This window comes from Pseudonaja textilis, chromosome Z (assembly GCF_049901715.1).
Source record: "Pseudonaja textilis isolate UNSWEBS1 chromosome Z, rPseTex1.2, whole genome shotgun sequence".
In the NCBI taxonomy this organism is placed as follows: domain Eukaryota; kingdom Metazoa; phylum Chordata; class Lepidosauria; order Squamata; family Elapidae; genus Pseudonaja; species Pseudonaja textilis.
Window position 1 is genome coordinate 71,780,549 of NC_142008.1, and position 24,129 is coordinate 71,804,677.

The 24,129-nt window shown below is 39.9% G+C and overlaps 1 protein-coding gene across 8 annotated transcripts in view; it reads left to right on the forward strand.

Moving 5' to 3' along the window:
• The window catches only part of HECW1 (HECT, C2 and WW domain containing E3 ubiquitin protein ligase 1), a 329,622-nt gene that overhangs the window by 142,786 nt on the left and 162,707 nt on the right, over nt 1-24,129 (forward strand). For 7 of the 8 annotated variants that reach the window (XM_087915428.1, XM_087915430.1, XM_087915425.1 and 4 more), the window contains one exon: nt 113-207. The exons of the other annotated variant lie outside the window; for it this stretch is intronic. In XM_087915428.1, the coding sequence (XP_087771554.1) occupies nt 113-207 (95 nt within the window). The remainder of the gene's footprint in view (nt 1-112; nt 208-24,129) is intronic. 8 annotated transcript variants of the gene reach the window in all.

Below are 24,129 nucleotides of genomic sequence, written 5' to 3' on the forward strand. Positions count from 1 at the left end.
TAATTTGAAGAATTATTTGAGTTTATGAATTATGTACTCAAAATAAATTTTCTTGTACTATGACTGAGTCTGCTCAATGGATATAATTAAAAGTTATTACTTTTTATTTCAGCTGAAACAAAGATCTGCTTCAAATATTACCATGGAGTGAGTGGGGCACTGCGTGCAACAACTCCCAGTGTGACCGTGAAGAATAATACAATTCCTGTAAGTTTTATGCTGGCTATTTGCTTATGACTATGATTCAGTGGTATCAGTAGTTTTCATCTTTAAATCTGGGCTTGCTGAATTGTTGTGTTTTGTAATTCATTTCCAGTTTTTCTTCTCTTTGTGTATTTTTGCAATTTAATACAACTGTGAAAAAAAATTCCAAGAATTTTTGTGAAGGTTGTAGAAACTGATTTGTAACTAAAAAATGAAAGTTTTCCTATTCTACAGTTATAAAGTTAGGCTTGAAAATGTTTACCAAGTACTGATCAAACTGAAAGTCAAGGGTAATTGCATTTCTTTTTTTCAAAGTTGGAGGGGACCTTGGAGGTTTTCTAGTCCAACTCCCTGCTCAAGCATGAGACCTTAGACCAGTGGTGGCAAACCTTTGCCACACATGCTACAGGTGGCATGCAGAGCCCTCTCTGTGGGCATGCACAACATCACCCCAGCTCAGCTCTGCCATGCAGGCATGCATGCCTCCTTTCAAATCTTAAACTTTTCATTTTCTTTCCCCCCCTTTCCTTTTTTTCCTCCACATAAAATTACTTGTTCATTAAAGATGGCTTCCTCCTTGTCCCAGTCTTCTTGTTCTGCAGGCATTTCTTGTTGTTTCTCATAGTTTGAAATCTCCATTTCTAAGAATTGAAACACGAAGCCAAAAGAACCTCTCCCTTCTTGTGCATCTTCTTTGTACTTTTTAAGTTCCATTTTCAGTTCATCTAAAAGTAGTGCCATTTTAAACACCCTTAAACAACCACCCAATTGATTTTAGTCATTCAAATGCAATAACCAAAAATCCAGAGATCACTAAATAATCCAAGTACTCCCAAGCTGTTTCTTCATGCTTCTTTTTTCCACTTTCTCTTCCTGGGGTTCTCCTATTTTGTTGCCAACTTTCAGTTAAAATGTATCTTTTAGAAGTCTTGTTGAAGTTTTACTGTAAATTCCTTTTAATTCTAGGCAGTCTCCTCCCTTTTTTCCAGATCCTGCCCTTTTATTCTTTTTCTCTCCTTTCCTGCTTTTAAAAGGTTTTAAGTATCCAGAAATCTTTATTGTCCCTTTGACATTTTATTTTCAGCTTAAATGCCTATTGATGTCAAAGTGGATTTTTTTTCCAATTTCTTATTTAGATCTCTTAGCTGTCAGTATAGGGAAAAGGAGAGAAGAAAAAAACCCAAATCCTTTCCTTTTTTCTTTCCTTCGCTGCTTCAAAATCTTCTTTGGGAACAATGTTACTTTTTTTTTTAGTTTAAATTCCAGGGTACCTTAGTTGTTGCTTTTGCAGTTTAACCTGGTCAACTAAAACTTTCTCTTCTTATCTTCCTCCTGCACATTCTTTTCTGGTCGAATTCTTCTTTGAGGTAACCATTTCTGACCACTGCTGCAACCGCCTTCAGGAAAGGCAGTAATGGCCAGCTGAGGAGGAGAAATGCGGCTCTCCTCAACCCTGCTGGCAGTCTCCCCCCTCTTCACCACCTATATGGAATGGCCGGCTCGGGGAACTCCAGTGGCGAGCATGGATCAAAACCACGCACAGTCATGGTTTTGGTTTGTCCATGAAGAGGCTCAAACTGGAAGTTCCCTCACTGAATTGCATTTTTGAATAGGGTCCAGTGTTCAAGACTATGTCAGCAGTCTTCTATATCTTGAGCCTACGTTCTAAAGTGTTGTATATTCCACCTAGATTGGTGTCATTTGCAGATTTAATGAATTGCCCTTTATTTTCTCATCTAAATCATTTATGAAGACATTGAAGAATATAGGGCCTAAGACAGAATCTTTGATACTCTACTGCAAGCTTTCCTCCATATAGATGCAGTTCCATTAAAGACTATGCATTGGGTTATGAATACATCAATGTTGATGTTGTCTAACCCGCATTTTTCTATCTTATCAAGTAGTAAGTTGTCACCGGCAGAACAAAATTACAGCCTAATTGACAAAGAAGCATTGATGCAGTTGCCGGAGTTAAACACTTCCATAAGTACCTCTATAGCCATCATTTCAAACTAGTGATGGACCACAAGCCATTGCTGGGCCTGCTTGCTGGAGATGACCAAACGCCACAAGTATTGTCCCCTCACATAACCCATTGGACAGTTTTTCTAGCAGCATACAACTATAAACTCACACATCAAGCAGGAAAAAACCTGAGCCACACCAACACCCTCAGCCATTGCCTGCTACCCACCACAGTAGAAGACCCAGCCCAGCAACCTCAGTTCTCTTGATAGATGTTGTTCCACCCTCTGTAACAGCCACAGAAATCACCAGGCACTCAACCAAGAACAAAGTTCTTGGAACTGGAGGATGGCAGGTGTGGTGTCGACACATCAACCAGTTGAGACACCGCTCCAAATCACCAGCCAGAATGAGCCCATCCCAAAGCAACACCATTGATGAAACAATGGACTCAATGCCCAGTGGGACTGACCACCAGGTGGGCCTACCTTTGGAGTCAGGCCTGCTCAATTCAGGAATGCCTATGGCCAAGTCTCCAATGTTGCTTCCAGAGGACCTGAGAGCAATTGCAACCAGTCCGCATAGTCCGGCCACCAAAACTGAACTGCATAAATCAGGGAGGAAGAGGCACCGCCCAGCCTATTTGCAAGACTATGCATGCTCTGTCCAGGTGGGAAGGAGTGTTGTGAACTGAAGTTTTCACTGTCTGCTGTTTAAGCGGGAAGGGACATTTCTGATTGGCTGCCTGACTATAAAAGGAACGCTGTCAGAAGGAATCAGCTGTTGCTGTTAGCTGAGCTGCTGTCACTGTTAGCCGAATATTAGGATTAATAAAAATTAGCAAATGTTGATTCTTGACCCCTCCGTTCTTTCACCCGCAGTATTTAATAGGATTAGATTATGGATGAAAAATATGTGTATACTGCATGTAAATTTAAATGCACATGAAACAAAAATACTAAATAGTAACATAAATTTTTGCAATTGCAATTTTGTAATTTTTTTTTTTAGAACTTGATGTTCGATTGTAACTCTTTCTGGATTTTCTGCTTTTCCACTTTTATAATTCTTAGCTTCCCTTATATGCCTTGCTGTCTTGAAAAAAATCGCACACTTTCTTGTTTCCCTTTATGACTGATCTCTTCCTGGTTTGTTTTTAGATACATTGTATAACTATTTTCCCAGATGTATTTTCTTTACATCTCATGTTAAATAGCTGTTAAATAAACAGCAAAAAGAATATTGCTGATGTCAGGCTGAGACACAAGTTCTGATTTAAATATGAAGAAAGCAAAAAAGCATAAGGTTCTTTTTTAAAAAAATAAACTTTATTAAAGCTTTATAAAAGCATAAGGTTCTAATAAGGGGAATGGTTTTGTTATTTTAACATTCTACCGAAACTAAGCTATCTGTGTTTTTCTTTTCTTTCTAAGGATGTATATTTTTTTTCATGGAAATTCACATATCTTCAGTTGATTCTGAATGGGGATCTATTCTTCATATATATTAAATAAACCAAATGAAATAAAAAGATCTGCTTTATTCATATCTATGTACATACATACACTGCTCAAAAAAATAAAGGGAACACAAAAATAAGACATCTTAGATCTGAATAAATGAAATATTCTTATTAAATACTTTGTTCATTACATAGTTAAATGTGCTGACAACAAAATCACACAAAAATTATCAATGGAAATCAAATTTAGCAACCCATGGAGGTCTGGATTTGGAGTTACACTCAAAATTAAAGTGGAAAAAAATACTACAGGCTGATCCAACTTTGATGTAATGTCCTTAAAACAAGTCAAAATGAGGCTCAGTAGTGTGTGTGGCCTCCACGTGCCTGTATGACCTCCCTACAACGCCTGGGCATGCTCCTGATGAGGTGGCAGATGGTCTCCTGAGGGATCTCCTCCCACACCTGGACTAAAGCATCCCCCAACTCCTGGACAGTCTGTGGTGCAACGTGGCGTTGGTAGATGGAGCGCAACATGATGTCCCAGATGTGCTCAATTGGATTCAGGTCTAGGGAACTGACATTCTAGGGAAGGCATTCTAGGGAATGCCTTCGTCTTGCAGGAACTGCTGACACACTCCAGCCACATGAGGTCTAGCATTGTGCATGAGGAGGAACCCAGGGCCAACCGCACCAGCATATGATCTCACAAGGTGTCTGAGGATCTCATCTCAGTACCTAATGGCAGTCAGGCTACCTCTGGTGAGCACATGAAGGGGTTTTCGGCCCCCTAAAGAAATGCCACCCCACACCATTACTGACTCACTGCCAAACTGGTCATGCTGGAGGATGTTGCAGGCAGCAGAACATTCTCCACGGCGTCTCCAGACCCTGTCACGTCTGTCACATGTGCTCAGTGTGAACCTGCTTTCATCTGTGAAGAGCACAGGGCGCCACTGGTGAATTTGCCAATCTTGGTGCTCTCTGGCAAATGCCAAATGTCCTGCACGGTGTTGGGCTGTAAGCACAACTCCCACCTGTGGACGTTGGGCCCTCATACCACCCTCATAGAGTCTGTTTCTGACCATTTGAGCAGCCACATGCACATTTGTGGCCCGCTGGAGGTCATTTTGCAGGGCTCTGGCAGTAATCCTCCTGTCCCTCCTTGCACAAAGGCAGAGGTAGCAGTCCTGATGCTGGGTTGTTGCCCTCCTACAGCCTCCTCCACGTCTCCTGATGTACTGGCCTGTCTCCTGGTAGCGCCTCCATGCTCTGGACACTACAGTGACAGACACAGCAAACCTTCTTGCCATAGCTCACATTGATGTGCCATTCTGGATGAGCTACACTACCTGAGCCACTTGTGTGGGTTGTAGACTCCATCTCATGCTACCACTAGAATGAAAGCACTGCCAGCATTCAAAAGTGACCAAACCATCAGCCAGAAAGCATAGGAACTGAGAAGTGGTCTGTGGTCACCACCTGCAGAACCACTCCTTTATTGGGGATGCCTTGCTAATTGCCTATGCTTTCCACCTGTTGTCTATTCCATTTGCACAACAGCATGTGAAATTGATTGTCAATCAGTGTTGCTACCAAGTGGTCAGTTTGATTTCACAGAAGTGTGATTGACTTGGAGTTACATTGTTTTGTTTAAGTGTTCCCTTTATTTTTTTGAGTAGTGTACATACTCACATACTCTCACACACATACCACACAACCATTGCCTGTTGCATCATCATTCAGTTTCATTATTTCAGTGATATACACTATATTTATTTAAACAGATCATGAGTGAACAAAAAAGTATGGGAGTGCGAATGATTTCCAACTTCCTGATGGCTTCCCCTTAATTTTGCTTATGGGAAGTCTGCATGAAGAAAGATGGTGGGGAAGATGGTAGGGAAGATCTCACATTCCTTGGTTAAGTCCTCCCCCAATCACTTTCCCAATACCATTGTGCACCTTTTCTGACCATGCCACACTCTTGCATCTCTTTTCCCTGATCTACACCATTAAACACATTCCTTTATCTGTGCTGCACTTTCTCACCCCTTTCCTGACCCTTCCTGCAGTTCTTGGGCATCCTTTCACTTGCACAGCCTTCGTGGCCCATACTATGCCTTTTAGGCACCCTCACACAACCTCTCAAACAATTGCCACACCTCTCATGCATCTCATGCACACTCCCCAATCCTTGTTGCGCTTCTTGAATATCTCTTTTCTCCCTTCCATACCCAGCAGCAATCAGTTATAAGCATACTGACTCGATTTATAGGAAGTTAAATGGGATAAAGTCAATGGGGAAGAAAGTCTCATCCCCTAATGCTCTTCACTCAGTTGCCATTTACTTCTGTATCATTTTTCATGCCACACACACTATCACATTCTCCCCAACCTGTGCATTTTATTTATTATTATTGCACCTTTTTGCACTCCTTGAAAACTGGCATGCTGTCAGGGTGCATTGGAAATGACAATCGTATGGCATGGTAGCAGTGCTGAAGCAGCCACAACTTTTCCAAATTTCAAACCCATTGTGTTATAAGTCTGAAGAGATTTTGGATATATTCTGTAAGTTAACCCATTTGAAGTACCTTGATTGAAAGTTGCTCTGTGACACACCATTTTGCCCAATTGAAGTTTATAAACAGATAGGAGTTCTAGTGGTATTAACAGATTAACAGAGTTGGAAGGGACCTTGTAGATCATCTAGATTCTAGTCCAACCCCGTACCCAAGCAGGAGACCATACACCATTTCTGACAGATGGCAGCCCAGTCTCTTCTTGAAAGCTTCCAGTGATGAAGCTTCCACAACTTCTGAAGGCAAGGTGTTCCATTGGTTGATTGTTCTCACTGTCAAACAATTGTTCTCACTGTCAACAATTTATCCTTATTTCCAGGTTGAATCTCTCCTTGTTCAGTTTCTATCCATTATTCCTTCAAGTGCTTTCGAAAATAGCTTGACATCCTTCTCTCTGTAGCAGCCCCTCAAATATTGGAACACTGCTATCATCTCTCCCCTGGTCCTTCTCTTCATTAGACTAGCCATACCCAGTTCCTGTAACCATTGATTGTATGTTTTAGCTTCCAGTCCCCCAATCATATTGTTTGCTCTTCTCTGCAATTTTTCTGGAGTCTCAACATCTTTTTTATATTATGGTGACCAAAATTGGATGCAGTGTAAGATTTTACTTTTCTCTACATTGAATTTCGTTTTGTTAGATAGGGCCCATATTCAAGTCTGTCAAGTCCCATCTGGATCTTGAGCCTATCATCTAGTGTGTTGGCTATTCCTGCCAGTTTAGTATCATCCACAAATTCGGTAAGTTCCCCTTCTATTCCTTCATCTAAGTCATTTATGAAGATATTGAAGAGTATTTGGCCTAAGACAGAAACTTGTGATACCCCACTGCTTACTTCCCCCTATGTAGATATAGTACCATTAAGGACTACTAGCTGAGTACAGTTTGTCAGCCAGTTACAAATCCATCTGATGGTGAGGCTATTTATCCCACTTTTTTCTAGCTTACCATAGATTGTCTATTTGTCGAATGCCTTGCTGAAGTCTTAAGTATATTATGTCCACAGTATTTCACTGTGTTGAAGAATGAAATAAGATTGGTTTGGCATGATCTGTTATTAACAAACCCATGCTGACTTCTAGTTATTACTTCATTCATTTCTAGATGTTGGCAGATCTATTTTTTTGTTATCTTTTCCAATATCTTCCTGGGTATTGATGATAGGCTGGTTGCTCTGTAATTTCCTGGGTATTGTTTTTTCCTTTTTTGAAGATGGGAACTATTGAGGTAATTCCCCATTAGGAGAATGAGCACACACAGGGAGACGTAGTGAGAGTAGTGAAGAATAACACACACACAGCACACAGATACACGGTATAGTAAAATGTAGGTTTTTACTTCCAATAAAAGTTTAAGCAAAGTCCAAACAAGCAGTCCAAGTCATTCACAGTTAAAGCAGTCAGTTTTCAGTCCAGGGATAATCCAATAACAAAGTCCAGTATCAAAAACAGTTAAGTAACAGACTTACATCAAATCCAAGACTAACGATGATCAGTAAACAGTCAATGCAGGAATGGCAACACTGTCCAGAAAAGGACAAAACAGGACTAAACAACCCAGGTTTCTGTCTCCATCTTATGGCCATTTGAGGAACCACACCTAATTACAGTTTTAGCATTCTCTTAAAGAGACAGTATTAAAATGTCTATCCTGGTTTATATATTTTCCAACCCAACAATTTGTTAGGTGACTTACATTCCTAACATTCTCCCCTTTGGGTAGGACAGTATATACAACCTTACATTCTATGTCCATAATCCTCACAGCAAGCCTTATGCTTTACAGAGCCTTAGGCTTTTGTAAAATGATCTGCGATGTTATTTTCTGATATACAGTATTCCAGCTTAATCATCTTACTTTGCACCCATTGTCTCACATTTAAATATCTTAAATCTGTGTGTCTTGTTCTTGTTTTAACAAGATTTGAAGCCATTTGTATTGCTGATTGGTTGTCTTCATAAACAACAATAGAATCTGTTACATCAATTCCCATATCAATCAATAGTTGCTTATAACAAACTAAGTCTGTACATAATAAAGACAAACATGAGAATTCAGCCTCCATTGTTGATAAACTTGTTAATAAACCACTTGTTAATAAACTCAGTCCCGTTATCAGTAACTAAAGTAATTACTTTGCTCCTCATTTTTCTTTCAGCAAATCTTAGCCAGTTAAAGAAATGTTAGCCAGTTAAAGAAATGTTGGAATGTTTCTGTTTTGTTTTTCGTGAGGTATCAGAAACCGTACTGTGAGTAATGGTCCATTATACTCAAAATATAGAAGGCACCTCCCAAACTAAGTTTCTTAGGACTAATTATGTCTGCAAACACAACCTCTAAAGGTTCTTTGGTCTTAAACCAATTAAGTCTGTTTGCAGGAGTAACCTTGCTTTTCTCCTGGCTACAAGCATTACAATTTAAATACTTGCTACAGGGTTTCAATTTTACTCCCTCTGACAATTCAACAGTTTGTTTCAACATTTTGAAATTAATGTGCTCCAGACGTCTATATAGTAAATGCATACATTCATCATGTGGCTTCACATTGTTATAAACCGAGTTAGCCATCTTCAACTGGTCATCATGTATCACATATAAATCATTCTCTAAAGTAGCAGTAACACTTTTACCCTCTTTCTCTATTATATATTTATCTCCCCTAAAGGTTACTACATAACCAATATTAACTAAAGCCCTTACTGATAACAAATTAAATTTCAGTTTAGGTACATATAACATAGTTAAATGCTCATTTACACAAGAACAATATGCAGTACCTTCACCAGATGCTTTCATTTTCCATCCATTTGCCAATGATACATGTTGTTTACTTGTGGATATTTTTACAAACCTCTCTCTATCTTTAGTAATGCACTGTGATGCTCCACTATCAACAACCCACAAATCATAGTTTACAGTTGAATTTCTAGACATAGCTAAACTAACATTCTTTTTGGCCTTCTGGTGTTTACCAGAATTCTGTTGTTTTTCCTTTTTACAGAATCTAGCTATATGTTCCCTAGTCCCACAAGAAAAACATTTCCTAACGGTATAGTCAATTGAACACAAATCCTCTTCTTGTGGTTCTTCCTTTCTTAGTTGGTTCCTATCCAGTCGTCTTCTTGCTTCTTCTAACAACCTTCCAGTTATTTCAGTTAATATCAGTTTATCTCTGGGCAGGATTTCCAGTGAAGATACATAATCATAACTTTCATCCAATGAGGAAAGAATGATATAAACTTGATGCAGCTCTGAAAATATCAGTTCCTTTTCATGTAGCTCTTGAAAAGTTCTTTTCATGAAGTTCAAATCAGGTAACATATCTCCACCTTTCAGAAGACATGCTTTAAACAGTTTACGTGTAAGATGTATGTGTGCACCTACGCTGTCACGAACATAAATCCTTTTCAAATTCTCCTAACACCTAGCAGCAGACTCTTCTCCACGAATATGGACTAGCTGCTGGTCACGCAGTGTTAGTCCAATTATACAAAGAGCTCGTTCATTGTTCTGTTTAAAGTCAGCAATCTTCTTGGCATCATCCTCATTTTCTGGATCCCAAGCATTTACATCTGGTGGGTCTTTAACTACATTCCATAACCCTTCTCTACGCAGAGGTAGACTGGACTTCATAGAGCAGGAAACATAATTTGTTCCATCCAACCGGGTTATTAGTGATAGACTTGTTGAAGTTTCTTATGCCATCTTTACCAGGATAGTAACCCACAATTAAACAATAAACAGCTGTCTGTATATGATACTGTGTATTCACACCAACTCTCAGTTATCTGAGCCTGGTAGGGCCTGGGCCCATAACTAGTATTGAGGTAATTCCCTGTTAGGAGAATGAGTGCACACAGGGAGACGTAGTGAGAGTAGTGAAGAATAACACACACACAGCACACAGATACACTGTAGAGTAAATGTAAGTTTTTACTTCCAATAAACATTTAAGCAAAGTTCAAACACAGTCCAAGACAAGCAGTTCAAGTCACTCACGGTTAACTCAGTCAGTTTTCAGTCCAGGGATAATCCAAATATCAAAGTCCAGTATCAAAAACAGTTCAGTAACAGACTTACATCAAATCCAAGAATAACAGTCAATTAGGAGGAACAGCAATACTCTCCAACAGAAGAAATAGAGACTCACTGAGTCTCTCTTCTGAGATAAAACAACCCAGGTTTCTGGCTCCATCTTATGGCCATTTGAGAAACCACACCCAATTACAGTTTCAGGATTCTCTTAAAGATACAGTATTAAAATGTCCTTCCTAGTTTATATATTTCCAACCCAAATAACAATTTGTTAGGTGACTTACATTCCTAACATTCTCCCCTTTGGGTAGGACAATATATACAACCTTACATTTTAAGTCCATAATCTTCACAGCATGCCTTATGCTTTATAGAGCCTTGGGCCTTTGTAAAATGATCTGCTATATTGTTTTCTGACATACAGTATTCCAGCTTCATCATCTTACTTTGCACACTTTGTCTCACATTTAAATATCTTAGATCTGTGTGTTTTGTTCTTGTTTTAACAGCAATATTTGAAGCCATCTTCAAATATTGTATTGCTGATTGGTTGTCTTCGTAAATAACAATAGAATCTGTTACATCAATTCCCATGTCAATTAGTAGTTCCTTATACAAAACTAAATCTGTACATAATAAAGACAAACATGAGAATTCAACCTCCATTGTTGACAAACTTAGATGTTTCTGTCTAATAGATCTGTATCCAATCAATGCTTTTCCCAATAACATTATAGTACCCGATGTAGATTTTTGTGTATTTATGTCTGTAGCAAAACTTGCATCAGCATATGCAGTTAAATTCAGTTCATTTTTAGGCTCCAAATACAATGCATAATGCATTGTTTGTTTCAGATATCTTAACACACATTTAGCAGCTTGCCAGTGCCTTTCGGTCAGCTCAGCATTAAATCTCGCTAATTGATTTACACTGTATGCTATATCTGGCCTTGACCAATTACTGAGATAAGATAAACTACCAATCAAGGACTGATAAATGTTCTTATCAAAAATAGGACTTTGAACATCACTATGGCTAAACTCCTGGCTCATTGGTGTTTTAGCCGGCTTACAAAGTTCCATTTTAGAACTTTTTAGTAATTGGTTAATTTTATCTGCCTGTGAGATTTTGTATCCTCCCCTAGTTCTATCTATCTTTAAACCAAGATATTGTTTGATTTCTCCTGTTTTATCTTAAATTTCTTCTCTAACAGTGAGATTATTTTAGTAGCTTCTTGTTCAGTTTTGGTGATTAATGCTATGTCATCAGTAAACAATAGCAACAATGAAATCATACCATTATTTTCTCTTTTGAACAAATATGGATCAGCCATGCCAGCTACAAAGCTTATCTTAATTAATTCTTTCACTATACATTGGTTCCACTCATATCTTGATTGTTTTAAACGATAAAGACTCTTTTTCAATTTCCAGCAATCAGTTGTATTATCACTTTTGATACCTAAAGGTTTCTTTAAATAAATAATGTGTTGTAATGGTGCATGCAGATATGCCGTCTCTACACCTAAATGATTTACAATGTATTTCTCCTTAGTTGCCCACACTAATGCTGCCCTTAATGTAGTAGCCTTCAGACTAGGTGCAAACACCTTGTCATAGTCGTTTGCTGTCTGATTGAACCCTTGTGCTACTAACCTGGCTTTATTGGTAACAGTCCCATCTACACCTGTCTTAAGCTTATGAATCCATTTACATCCTATGGCACGTTTACCTGGTGGTAACTTAACGTTTTCATATACCTCCAACTTTTTTAATGATTCCAGTTCCTTATCCATTGAGTCCTGCCAAACAGCCTGATCCTTAGCAGGATACAGTTTTAGTTCATTATAATTACTTGGAACTGTATTCACTTGGCATACAACACTAGCCTGATATCTATCAGGTGGTCATGTTAATTGGGTTGAACCTCTTGGTAATACAGGGCTTACTGGTGGACTCACCTGTGCCACCTGCTCCTGTTCTTCTACCTCCTCCTTTGCCTGTTCTCCTACTTCCTCCTGTGCTTCCTCTTTAAAGGCTATTCTTGGTTTACTTATTTTATCTTTAGGGACTATTTGGGTGTCAATAATAATATCATTGCTGGATTCCTGTTCCAGTTTATCCCACCCAACGTGCTCAAGAAATTTTGCACTAGCACTACAATAAATATGAGCTGTGCCTTGATCTCAAAATCTAAATGATCTATGGTTGGCCTCGTAACCAACAAAAAATAACTTCTTAGCTCTATGTTGCCCTTTTAGTTTTACTTGTGATGGAATATGCACCCATGCTGTAGCACCAAATGTGTGTAAATAACTTAAATTTGGCTTTCTGCCATGCCAACGAGTGAATGGCAATTCTCCAGTTGTTGTGTTAACTACATTGTTTAACACATGGTTGCTACACATTATGGCTTCACCCCACAGTGTTTCAGGCAAACCTGAGACAGATAACATAGTACGAGCCATGGCTTGTAATGTTTGCCCTCTTTGTTCTACAAATGACTTAAGGTGCAAAACATTTATGCTCAACACTAGCCAATTTCAACATAGTTTGGAATCTTTTGTTAACAAACTCAGTCCCATTATCAGTAACTAAAGTAATTACTTTACTCCTCATTTTTCTTTCAGCAAACCTTAGCCAGTTAAAGAAATATTGGAATGTTTCTGCTTTGTTTTTCATGAGATAGCAGGAACCGTACTGTGAGTAATGGTCCATTATACTCAAAATATAGCAGGCACCTCCTAAACTCGGTTTTTTAGGACCAATAATGTCAGCAAACACAACCTCTAAAGATTCTTTGATCTTAAACCCATTTAGTCTGGAATAACCTTGTTTTTCTCCTGGCTACAAGCATTACAGTTTAAATACTTGCTACAGGGTTTCAATTTTATTCCCTCTGACAATTCAACAGTTCGTTTGAGCATTTTGAACTTAATGTGCCCCAAACGTCTATGTAGTAAATGTATACATTCATCATGTGGCTTCACATTGTTATAAACCGAGTTAGCCATCTTCAACTGGTCATCATGTATCACATATAAATCATTCTCTAAAGTAGCAGTAACACTTTTACCCTCTTTCTCTATTATATATTTATCTCCCCTAAAGGTTACTACATAACCAATATTAACTAAAGCCCTTACTGATAACAAATTAAATTTCAGTTTAGGTACATATAACATAGTTAAATGCTCATTTACACAAGAACAATATGCAGTACCTTCACCAGATGCTTTCATTTTCCATCCATTTGCCAATGATACATGTTGTTTACTTGTGGATATTTTTACAAACCTCTCTCTATCTTTAGTAATGCACTGTGATGCTCCACTATCAACAACCCACAAATCATAGTTTACAGTTGAATTTCTAGACATAGCTAAACTAACATTCTTTTTGGCCTTCTGGTGTTTACCAGAATTCTGTTGTTTTTCCTTTTTACAGAATCTAGCTATATGTCCCCTAGCCCCACAAGAAAAACATTTCCCAACAGTATAAGCAGTTGAAGACAAATCCTCTTCTTGTGGTTGTTCCTTCCTCAGTTGGTCCCTATCCAGCCATCTTCTTGCTTCTTCTAACAACTTTCCGGTCATATCAGTCAATGTCAGTTTATCTCTGGGCAAGACTTCCAGTGAAGATACATAATCATCATAACTTTCATCCAAAGAGGAAAGAATTATGTAAACTTGATGCAGCTCTGAAAATATCAGTTCCTTTTCATGTAGCTCTTGAAAAGTTCTTTTCATGAAGTTCAAATCAGCTAACATCACCTTTCAGAAGACGTGCTCTAAACAGTTTACGTGTAAGGTGTATGTGTGCACCTACACTCTCATGAACATAAATCCTTTTCAAATTCTCCCAACACCTAGCAGCAGACTCTTCTCCACGAATATGGACTAGCTGCTGGTCACGCAGTGTTAGTCCAATTATACAAAGAGCTCGTTTATTGTTCTGTTTAAAGTCAGCAATCTTCTTGGCATCATCCTCATTTTCTGGATCCCAAGCATTTACATCTGGTGGGTCTTTAACTACATTCCATAACCATTCTCTACGCAGAGGTAGACTGGACTTCATAGAGCAGGAAACATAGTTTGTTCCATCCAACCGGGTTATTAGTGATAGACTTGTTGAAGTGTCTTGTGCCATCTTTACCAGGATAGTAACCCACAGTTAAACAGTAAACAGCTGTCTGTATATGGTACTGTGTATTCACACCAACTCTCAGTTATCTGAGCCTGGTATAGCCTGGGCCCATAACCAGTGTTGAGGTAATTCCCTGTTAGGAGAATGAGTGCACACAGGGAGACGTAGTGAGAATAATGTTGAATAATACACACACAGCACACAGATATACTGTACAGTAAATGTAGGTTTTTACTTCCAATAAACATTTAAGCAAAGTTCAAACACAGCCCAAGATAAGCAGTTCAAGTCATTCACGGTTAAATCAGTCAGTTTTCAGTCCAGGGATAATCCAAATATCAAAGTCCAGTATCAAAAACAGTTCAGTAACAGACTTACATCAAATCCAAGAATAACAATCCATTAGGAGGAACGGCAATACTGTCCAACAGAAGAAACAGAGACTCACTGAGAGTCTCTTCTGAGATTAAGCAACCCAGGTTTCTGGCTCCATCTTATGGCCATTTGAGAAATCACGCCCAATTACAGTTTTAGGATTCTCTTAAAGATACAGTATTAAATGTCTATCCTAGTTTATATATTTCCAACCCAAATAACTGTTAGGTGACTTACATTCCTAACAGGGTATTTAGAGCCTCAAGGTTCTTATGATCAGTCCATACCTCAAAGGCCTCTGGCGCCCCTTCTAGAAAATGCCTCCAAGTCAACAAAGCCCATCATACAGCGAATGCTTCTTTCTCCCAGACCGCCCACCTTTGTGCTGTGTCTTTCAGCTTTTTGGACACATAAGCGCAAGGCATCAGTTGGCCTTGAGAGTCCTTTTGCAGCAAAACAGCTGCCAGCACTACATCACTTGCATCCATTTGGACAACAAAAGGCTTGGTCACGTCTGGGTGCTGGAGGATGGGTTCACCTGCAAAGAGGCATTTTAAGGCCTCAAAAGCTTTCTGACAGTCCACAGTCCAAGCCAGGAGTTGACTTGGCTTCAGTTTGGTGGGTTACCAGCCTGTTTTTAATAGCTCCGTCAATGGGAGGGCAACTTCAGCAAAGGACGGAATGAATTGTCTATAGAAGTTGGCAAACCCAAGAAACTTTGAGGTTGTTTTCGGGTTCTGGGGGTTTGCCAGTCCAGCACCGCTTTCATTTTTCCGGGGTCCATTTCAATCCCCAGGTTGGATATTTGGTAGCCTAAGTAGTCCAACTACTCTTTGTGGAATTTGCATTTTGAGAATTTCACATATAATTTGGTGGCTAGAAGTTTTTCTAGAACTTGTCAGACCAATTGAACATGTTCTTCCATGGTTTCGCTGAAGATAAGGATGTCACCAGGTACATGAGGACCCCCCGGTAAAGGTGCGGGTGTAACACCTCATTGATGAGCTGCATAAACACTGGAGGATTCCCCTGAAGTCTGAAAGGCATGACTTTGAATTGGAAGCTACCCAGAGGGCAGTTAAAAGCAGTTTTCCACTCATCTTCTTTGATGCGGACCCGGTAGTAAGCTTCCCTGAGACCTAGCTTGGTGAATATCTTGCTGTTCGACAGGTGGTTCAATAAATCCTTCATAAGGGGGAGAGGGTACATGTTTTTGATGCATACGGTGTTCACGCCTCTAAAGTCAACACACAATCTCAACCCTCCATTTTCTTCTCCTTAAACAACACGGGGGCAGCTAGTCTTGATTTGGCAGGCTCAATAAAACTCATTCCAAATTGCTGTCGATGTATTTCCTTAATTCAGTCATTTCAGCAGGTGTCATGGAATACATCTTTGGTTTTGGTAATTTTGCCCTGGGCTCTAATTCTATGGCGCAATGAGTGGCTTGATGGGGAGGTAAAACATTACACTCTTCTTCACTGAATGCTTCAGCCAAGTCTTTGTATTGGTTGGGTACTTGGGTGTTATCTGGGAGAAGGTGGGATGCCATGGATGTGGCTCAGGCTCTGGGTTCAAGCTGGCCAGTGGCTTTGTAGTGGGTAGAAGAGGGGGCAATGGGCCCGGTCCAAGGAGGATTTTTCTGAATCCATCCTCTCATTTGATCGTCGGGGCCCATTTATCTAGCCAAGCAAGTCCCAGTATGATTAATTCAGACATCTTGGGGGCCACTATGAAGCGTATGAGTTCACGATGGGGCCCTAATTCCATCTTGATCAATTCAGTCATCTGAATGGCTAGGTTCCCCCCAATTAAGGTTCCATCCACTTGCTCAAATCTGATTGGGCGTTTTAGCGGGTTAGTCTTTATGCCCAATTGTTCATCAATGGGGAGTCCGATAAGACATCTAGAACACCCAGTATCAATGACAGCTTCTAACTCCCTGGCTTCCTCCATGTTTGGTACCACTAACTTGTCCTTGACTTTAAAGGGTATGTTGGGATCACTTACCATTGGGTTGTCTTCGCAGGTCGGGTTCTCGGGGACATGGTGGCGTGATCTGGCATGTCAAAGGCAATTTCCCAGGTGAAATTATTTTCACGCGTTACACAGAATCCACCTTCTCTCCTCCCTTCTCTCCTCCCACTTCTACACTTCATAAATCATAAGAGCCACTGGAATTTCTTAATACAACATACAGAATAACTTTGAACTTTTCAACTCCTCCAACTGTCTTATAAAAAATGTGGCAGCTGAATTTTAAAACTGACAGTCAAGATCTTCTGCTAGTGAAGCTGCTATATTGGAGTTCCTCAGTTTATTGACGTTAATCTGTTTAATCACAGCTTTGTTTCCCTGTGGACGTCTCTTCGGCTTGATGTGAAAGCTTAATTTGGAGGTGATGGAATTCTGATTGTAGTCAGAGTGGAGTCTATGATTCTCTGTGGCTTTGCTCTGAGATCTCCTCATTGGAGGATCCCAATCGGGACCAGAATCACCCTGGAGGATAGGTGAAGAATGGGGGACTGCCTGACAGATAAAGGGGAGCCACATCTCCCTAGTAAGAAATGCCCCCTCTGAAGATGAGCTGTAGTGGTAGCCTAAAATGGCTATCATGAAGACAGGAGGCAGTCTGCAAACCCAAGCCTGTGCTGGAGCAAAGAAGCAGTGAATAGTTTGTGGACTGGGTGCAAATACTTTGAATTTCAAAAGGTAACCCCAATAAAAATCACAGGAAAGAGATTTCACAAAGAATTGTGACTTGAAAGTTAGAGAAAAATTTGGGAAAAGTAAAGAACTTAATTTTTAAAACATAAACGGAAAGGAAATAATCCAAAGAGAAAACTTTTTTTAAAAAGAATATAAAATTAGAATTGGTGATTATTCAGGATTTGGCACTAAATAGGCATTATTTAAAATGCTGAAATTGACTGTGGAAAAAAAGGAAATAATATTTGGAAAATTGGCAAAGTTAATGAAAATTTAAAGAAATGGGGGAGGAGGTGAAAAGTGAAAACTGGATCAAGAGCACCACTTGCTGTTAAAAGAAAAATCCTGCAGATCCCTTAAGCTATATGGCCTATTTAAAGTGTGAACTTAAAAGAAAATAAAAGGAACTGTATTACAACAAGACCCCAAAAAGTAGAAATATTAAAACCAAGACAGTGAAGGAATATATGAAGAAACTTCCCCTGGATTTGTTGGTGGGTTGTTGTTTTTTTGACTCTTTGAAAAGAAATAAACTTGGGAAATAAAGATTTAAGGACATTGGCTTTAAAGATTAAAGAAAGACGCTGGTTTAAATAAAAACTGCAGGACAGTTGGATAATTGGATACAAAAATAAAACAAGCAAAACAAAAATGAGCGAAATATGCAAAGAAATAAGGTTGGAACTTCAAACTATGAAAGAAGTGATAAACAGAAGCTTGGACTTATGGAATAAAATACAGATCATGGAAGAAAATTTAGAAATGGTGACGCAAACTACAAAAGAAAAAGAATGTAGGAGGGGGAAGAGTTAAATAAAAAAAGAAACCAGCAAAATAGAGCAAAGGGAACAACAAAATACACAAAAGGACGAAAAAAAAGAAATTAAATCCAAGATATTAATGATTGATGTAATAAAGCAAGGAGAGAACATTTTGAAGGTTAAGCAAAAGGAAAGGAAATTACAGAAAGAAGATTTGGAGAGAGTGGTGACAAAATTAGATGATTAGAAAAAGAAACAGTGGGAAGCAATAGAGAAAGGAGGAATGAATAATTGAAAGGGTCAAAAAATAGGGGACTTCCAGTGACAAGGTAGGGATGAATGGAGGTGCTGAAGCTCACTCTGGGTTTTATGTTACCTTTTTTTGCTGTTGGAGTAACCCTTAGTGGTGCACGTATCCTGTAGAGAAACGTGCTGGTGTGGGGAGACTCGAGTTGCGGTGCGGAGAAGGCGATTCTCATAGCGACACAGACCCTGTAGAGACTGACATCAAGAGACCACTAGTAATGGTGGTCCTGAAGTCCAGATCATTACATACAAGAGGAAGCGAGTGAGTGATAGACTGTGGTGAATGAGGAGTGCAAGTGAAAGAATTTGCAATCGTGATTGAGCATGGAGTATTGGAGAAAATTAGTTGAAACAAAGCCCAAAAGCAGTGACCAAAGTAGATACAAGTGGTGGTGAAAGCGAAAGGGCTTGTGAGGCGGAAGAGGGTAAGGACGGGAGCAATCGGATAGAGAAGATAAGAAAATCGAAGAGATTTCAGTGACTGACAATAACTGGGGGGAGAACAATGAGCTTAATTTTTCGGAAATGTGAGAGACTTGATTTGTGGATTTTGGGAAGATTGGAAGGACGAATCTGAGACAGGGTGTCAGCCTTCAAGATCTTTTCTACTGCTTTGCATCTTTTGGCTGCCATAAGTAACGGGGGGAGGGGATATGTCTGGGAAGAGAGCTGGAGATGTTACATTCTTGTGTTGTGTAAATAAGGAGTGGGGGGGAGTATAAATTCCTGCTCTTAACTTTCCATTCCTCGCTTAGCTTTCTTTTCTCTGCACAGCTGCAAATCTTTATCAAAATATGTCAAGGTCAATGGACAGAGGCCTCATCACCACCTGAAGATGCTCACATGATCCTATTCACAACTTAATTGGAAGACTCATTTGAACTATGAGGGGTGGGAACGTTTTCAACACTTTGTATATGTGGTCTGCGCGCCTAATTTCTTACATTCAGAATTCTACTTGATGCTACCACTTCATTTTCAGTAAAAGATTTCTTTGCTCTAATCTAAGGAGTCTAAGTTTTTCTTTCTTGAATTTTGAATGGAGCACCACCTGACATTATTCTGAATCACATCACCAGCCCACCCGGAGAAAATATCCAGTTTTCTTCCGAGGGGGTTTGATATCATGTCATCTCCAGCTAGTGATGAGGAGGACCTGGGAGCTGTGTGGGGGCAGTCCTTGCTGATACCGGAGATGACAGCAGCCGAATTGCTAGCCGACCTTACTCTGGAGGAAGTTCCAGCTGAGAGGCCCAGATGGTCGTTGGGTGTTGGCTGGAGGGATCCCGAAGAGCCCCCCCCTCCTGGAATCACCACGACCCAAAGGCGTGGGAGAGAAGAGCCATGGCAAGAGAAGGAAAGGAGAAAATTTTTGCTGGATCAAGCCAGGCAGTTCCTTAATGAAGCTTTTGGACAGCCTCACGTCGCTCCAAGGTATGAAGGGGAAGTGGGAGCAAGTTCAGCCAGAGACAGCCAGGCTGCCCCCACTCCCATAGTTCAGCCTGCACCAGCACAGCAACCAGCTGCACCCCCAGGGCCCCCAGCGGGAGGTATGATCCCTAGAAGATGCAGAGCTCTCAAGCTGCCTCCGTTAGAAGTGAAATTTGGGGGAAATCCCAAAGACTTGGGTTTCTTCCTAGCACAAGTTTGGAGCTATATGGAGGAACATGGGGAAGAGTTCACCTCTGAAGCAGCCAAAGTGAGATGTGTTACCAGGGCCCTGGAGGGGATAGCAGCAGAGTGGATGGTGACTTTGCATAATGATAACTCCCCCCAACTGCGGAATTACAATGTATTCATGACTGCGTTGCGGGCAAGATTTGAGGACCCACTGGCGGAGAGACAGGCCAGGATCAGGATGAAAACCATAAATCAGGGGAGGAGGTCAGTGGCCGACTACACCCAAGAGTTTAGACAGCTGGCGTGCCATATCCAAGGCTGGTCCCAGGGAGCCCTGATAGAAGCCTACAAAGATGGTCTAAATGAAGACGTATACCAGATGTGTATTTCCAGAAGGGATCCTAATGATTTGCAACTGTGGTACTTGCTGGCAGAAGAAGTGGAGATAGATTTGACCTGAAGCAGATGCAGGGGGGGCTCTGGATGGAGCAAGCCGTCCCCCCCACGCTTCCAAGAGGCCCTAAGCCTCCAAAAGGAGGAGTGATGGCAAGGAGTCTAAGTTTTTCTTTCTGGAATTTTGAATGGAGCACCACCTGACATGGGGGGAGATCCGAAGTGAGGAAACAAACAGCTTTATCATAATTTTAAATATTCCTAGAACAAAATCTGTGTGTCTTTCCTCCTCACAATGACATAATCAATAAGATGCCAGTGCTTGGAGTGTGCGTGCATCTAGGACATCTTTTTGTGAGTGGGCAGTTGAAAGATGGTATTGGTGATCATGAGCTGCACATGTCTTCAGTAGTAATAGGCCATTGGTGTTACATTTTGCTGATTCAATTTTTTCCAATGATGCCATCCCAGGTAGAATGAATAGCTCTTACTCTCACGTTGAAATCGCCAAGTAAAATCAACCTGTCAATTGAAAGTAGGGCATCAAGATCTTCATAAAACTTGTCCTTTACTTCATCTAGATTCGTCATTGTGGGTGCATAAGCACTGATCATTGTGGCTTGTTTTCTTCTCGGTAATGGGAGATGCAGTGACATGAGTCAGTCATTCACGCCCTTAGGAAATCTGGCAAGTTTGTAGGCGTTTCTTAACCACAAAGCCCACTTCAGATTCACAGTGTTTGTTGCTGATGCTTCCACACCAGAAGATTATGTAACCACCTCCATTTCTATGAGCTGACCTTCATTGGCTAGACAAGTTTCACACAGGGCTGCAATACCAATGTTAAATCTTGTAAGCTCTTTGGTGACATGGGCTGTTCTTCTTTCTGGTCAATCTGCTGAGGAGTTGTCTTGAAGTACATGTGCCAATAGTGAATGGTGTCACTTATATTTTCTTTGAAGTTTTGTTATTTAATCACATGAAATGGGATGCCCTCCAGCCGTGGTAAGCTGGCCAAGGTTCTACAATATTTAGGGCACCTTTTCTAGTTCTTTCCTCTTATTATGGAAGAGGAAGCAGCTAGAAAAGTGCTATCCTAAAGAGGTCACTCAAGTAGATGCTGAATCCAGCTGTTGCTTTGGTCAGCAAGGAGACAGCCATTAGACCTGAGCTGCCCGTGTGCAGGTCCATGGCTACAGCTCCCACTTTATCCAGACCTGCTGATTCATCGCTCGCCCATCGCCATAGGATTTTGAAGGTTTACAGGAGTTGGGGGATGTCAAGACTTGCACATGAATTCGATTAAAGTGAGGGCAAGGTGTGCCTAGTCAACCTCACTCTCTCTTCCTAGATTCCATCTTGCTCCAATGGCAGGACAAGAGTCAAGGCAGTTGGAGATGGTTGGGTGCAGTGGTTGACCAGGGTGCCTTTCATGTTTTGATGTGGTCTTAGCATAACACATCATATGTGGGGACCGCCCTCATGACCATTGTCCTATTCTAATAGGTTTCATCTGCTCAATCTGCCAGAATCTCTCTTCCTATGCTCGGGATAGACAAATTCCTATCTCATCAAATGTCAATGACCCAATGGCTACTTTCAACCTGGTTTGGTCAGCCTGTTGAAACTGTTGTCCGGGTTGTGGCCGCTGTGCATGCTACAGCTACTAGGAGCCACAGATGACAGCTGAGTGACAGGTGGGGAGAGGACACAACCTGCTCCTATACCAGTGGTGCTACCAGTGGTGAACACCCCATACACCCCGAAATAATAAACACAAAACAATGTACCTATAAAGAACAAATGTAAACAAAACTCACAACATGTACCTATAAAGAACAAATGTAAACAAAACTCACAACATGTAATGTAGATATTAATAAACCATACAACATGTATTAATAAAGACAAGATTAATGAAAGAGAATTCTGTGTGTTATTAGTTTCAAATCTTACTTTGACTTCAAATCAAGTAAAACGAAGTGTATTGTTTTCCTCTCCCAACACAGATCAATATTTCTGTCAGGTTATTAATACAGAACTGCTCCAGAAAAAAGATCTCTTTATTTTTTACGTTTTAAAATACCATCCAAAAATTTTATTTAAAATCTAGATGAATCACTTGCATCTTGATTACTTATAGACTAATGGTAAAAATGCCCTTGAATTGAGAGCTTAGTTCCTGGTGTTTATGTTCATGGGGTTTTCTTACCAGTGTAATTAAAGTGTTTGTCATTATCCTTTTCCATGATTCTCCTCCTACCCCCACAAAACAAATTCTCAGTCAAGATGATAAATCTAGAAATCCCAGGTGGAATTCCCTCCTAAAATACAAATTAGGGCTGACCTGCTTAGAGAAGAAATTCTCTAGTCACAAGAAGTAAAAAATGTGGTTGGCACAAACCTATATTAATGATGATTGTCATTGGTCTTGCAAAGAATATGACAAAAATGCTTGGTTATAGTAGAACATGATCCAACTTGATAACTGCTTACCTACTTAGCGGACATAATTGTAAGAAAAAGTGTGGCCAAAATAGGTAATGAGATTTTATAAACATTATAAGGAGCATAACATTTTTAGACTGGTAGCCAAAAAAATCAGAAGGAATCCAGTAACATTTTTTCTGAATATTATTAAAAGGCAAAAGCTTTTGTAAACAACAGCTTATTTCTTTATTCCTTCTTTATTCCTCCATTCCTGTGTTAGTTGGAAAAGGTACTGCTTGCTCCTCCTTATTTTATAAATTCTTTAGCACTGAAGAAACCCATATGGAAACCAATTTTTTGAATGCTGATTTTGATGGGCTTATTTACACTTCGTTGGATGGTTGGGAAAAAAAACATAAGAAAATGCTATACAAGCAGGTCTGTTGAGAACAAATAATAGCAACATGTGATACAAATTGAGTCAAACAAAGCAAATCCAGTGAAATTTGCCACACTATCCTAACAGGTAAGGTGCAGTTAGATTGCTGGTTTGACAACTGAATGGCTTTCTCCCTCCCCGCACCCCTCTTTAAAGTTGCCTATTCAATAGATGACATCCCAGGCTGGAGATATGCTTTTGTTGGAATTACCTACAACTTTCCTGTTCAGATCATCAGATGCTGGACAGCTAGAACTGTGTACATCTGGCGCTTTAGGCACAAATAATAAGAAAAATTATTCAGGATATGCAACTGGGTGCAGTAAACCTCATTTTAGTCTTTATGGTGAAATACATGAATTAGATATTTTGTTTGACATACAGGAGATTATATTTCATTTCTATAAACAGTACCATTGTTCTCAAGCCTAGTAATGAGTGCAAAATCCGCACTGGTGTGACAGTTATTTAACTTATTGTAATAAGTATTTGTGATTTGTAAAGATAAGAGAAGTTCCTTCTCCAAAGGCATAAAATTATAGTAATTCTTTACCTTGCCTTCCAAACTTCTATGGGTTGAAGCTCTTCTGTGGCTTCTATTTCCTCTTTACATTGAAAGCATGGATTTATCAGAAGTGTTTTAATCAATAGTTGCTTAATGAATGATTATCATTGATTTCTTCTTGATTATGCTT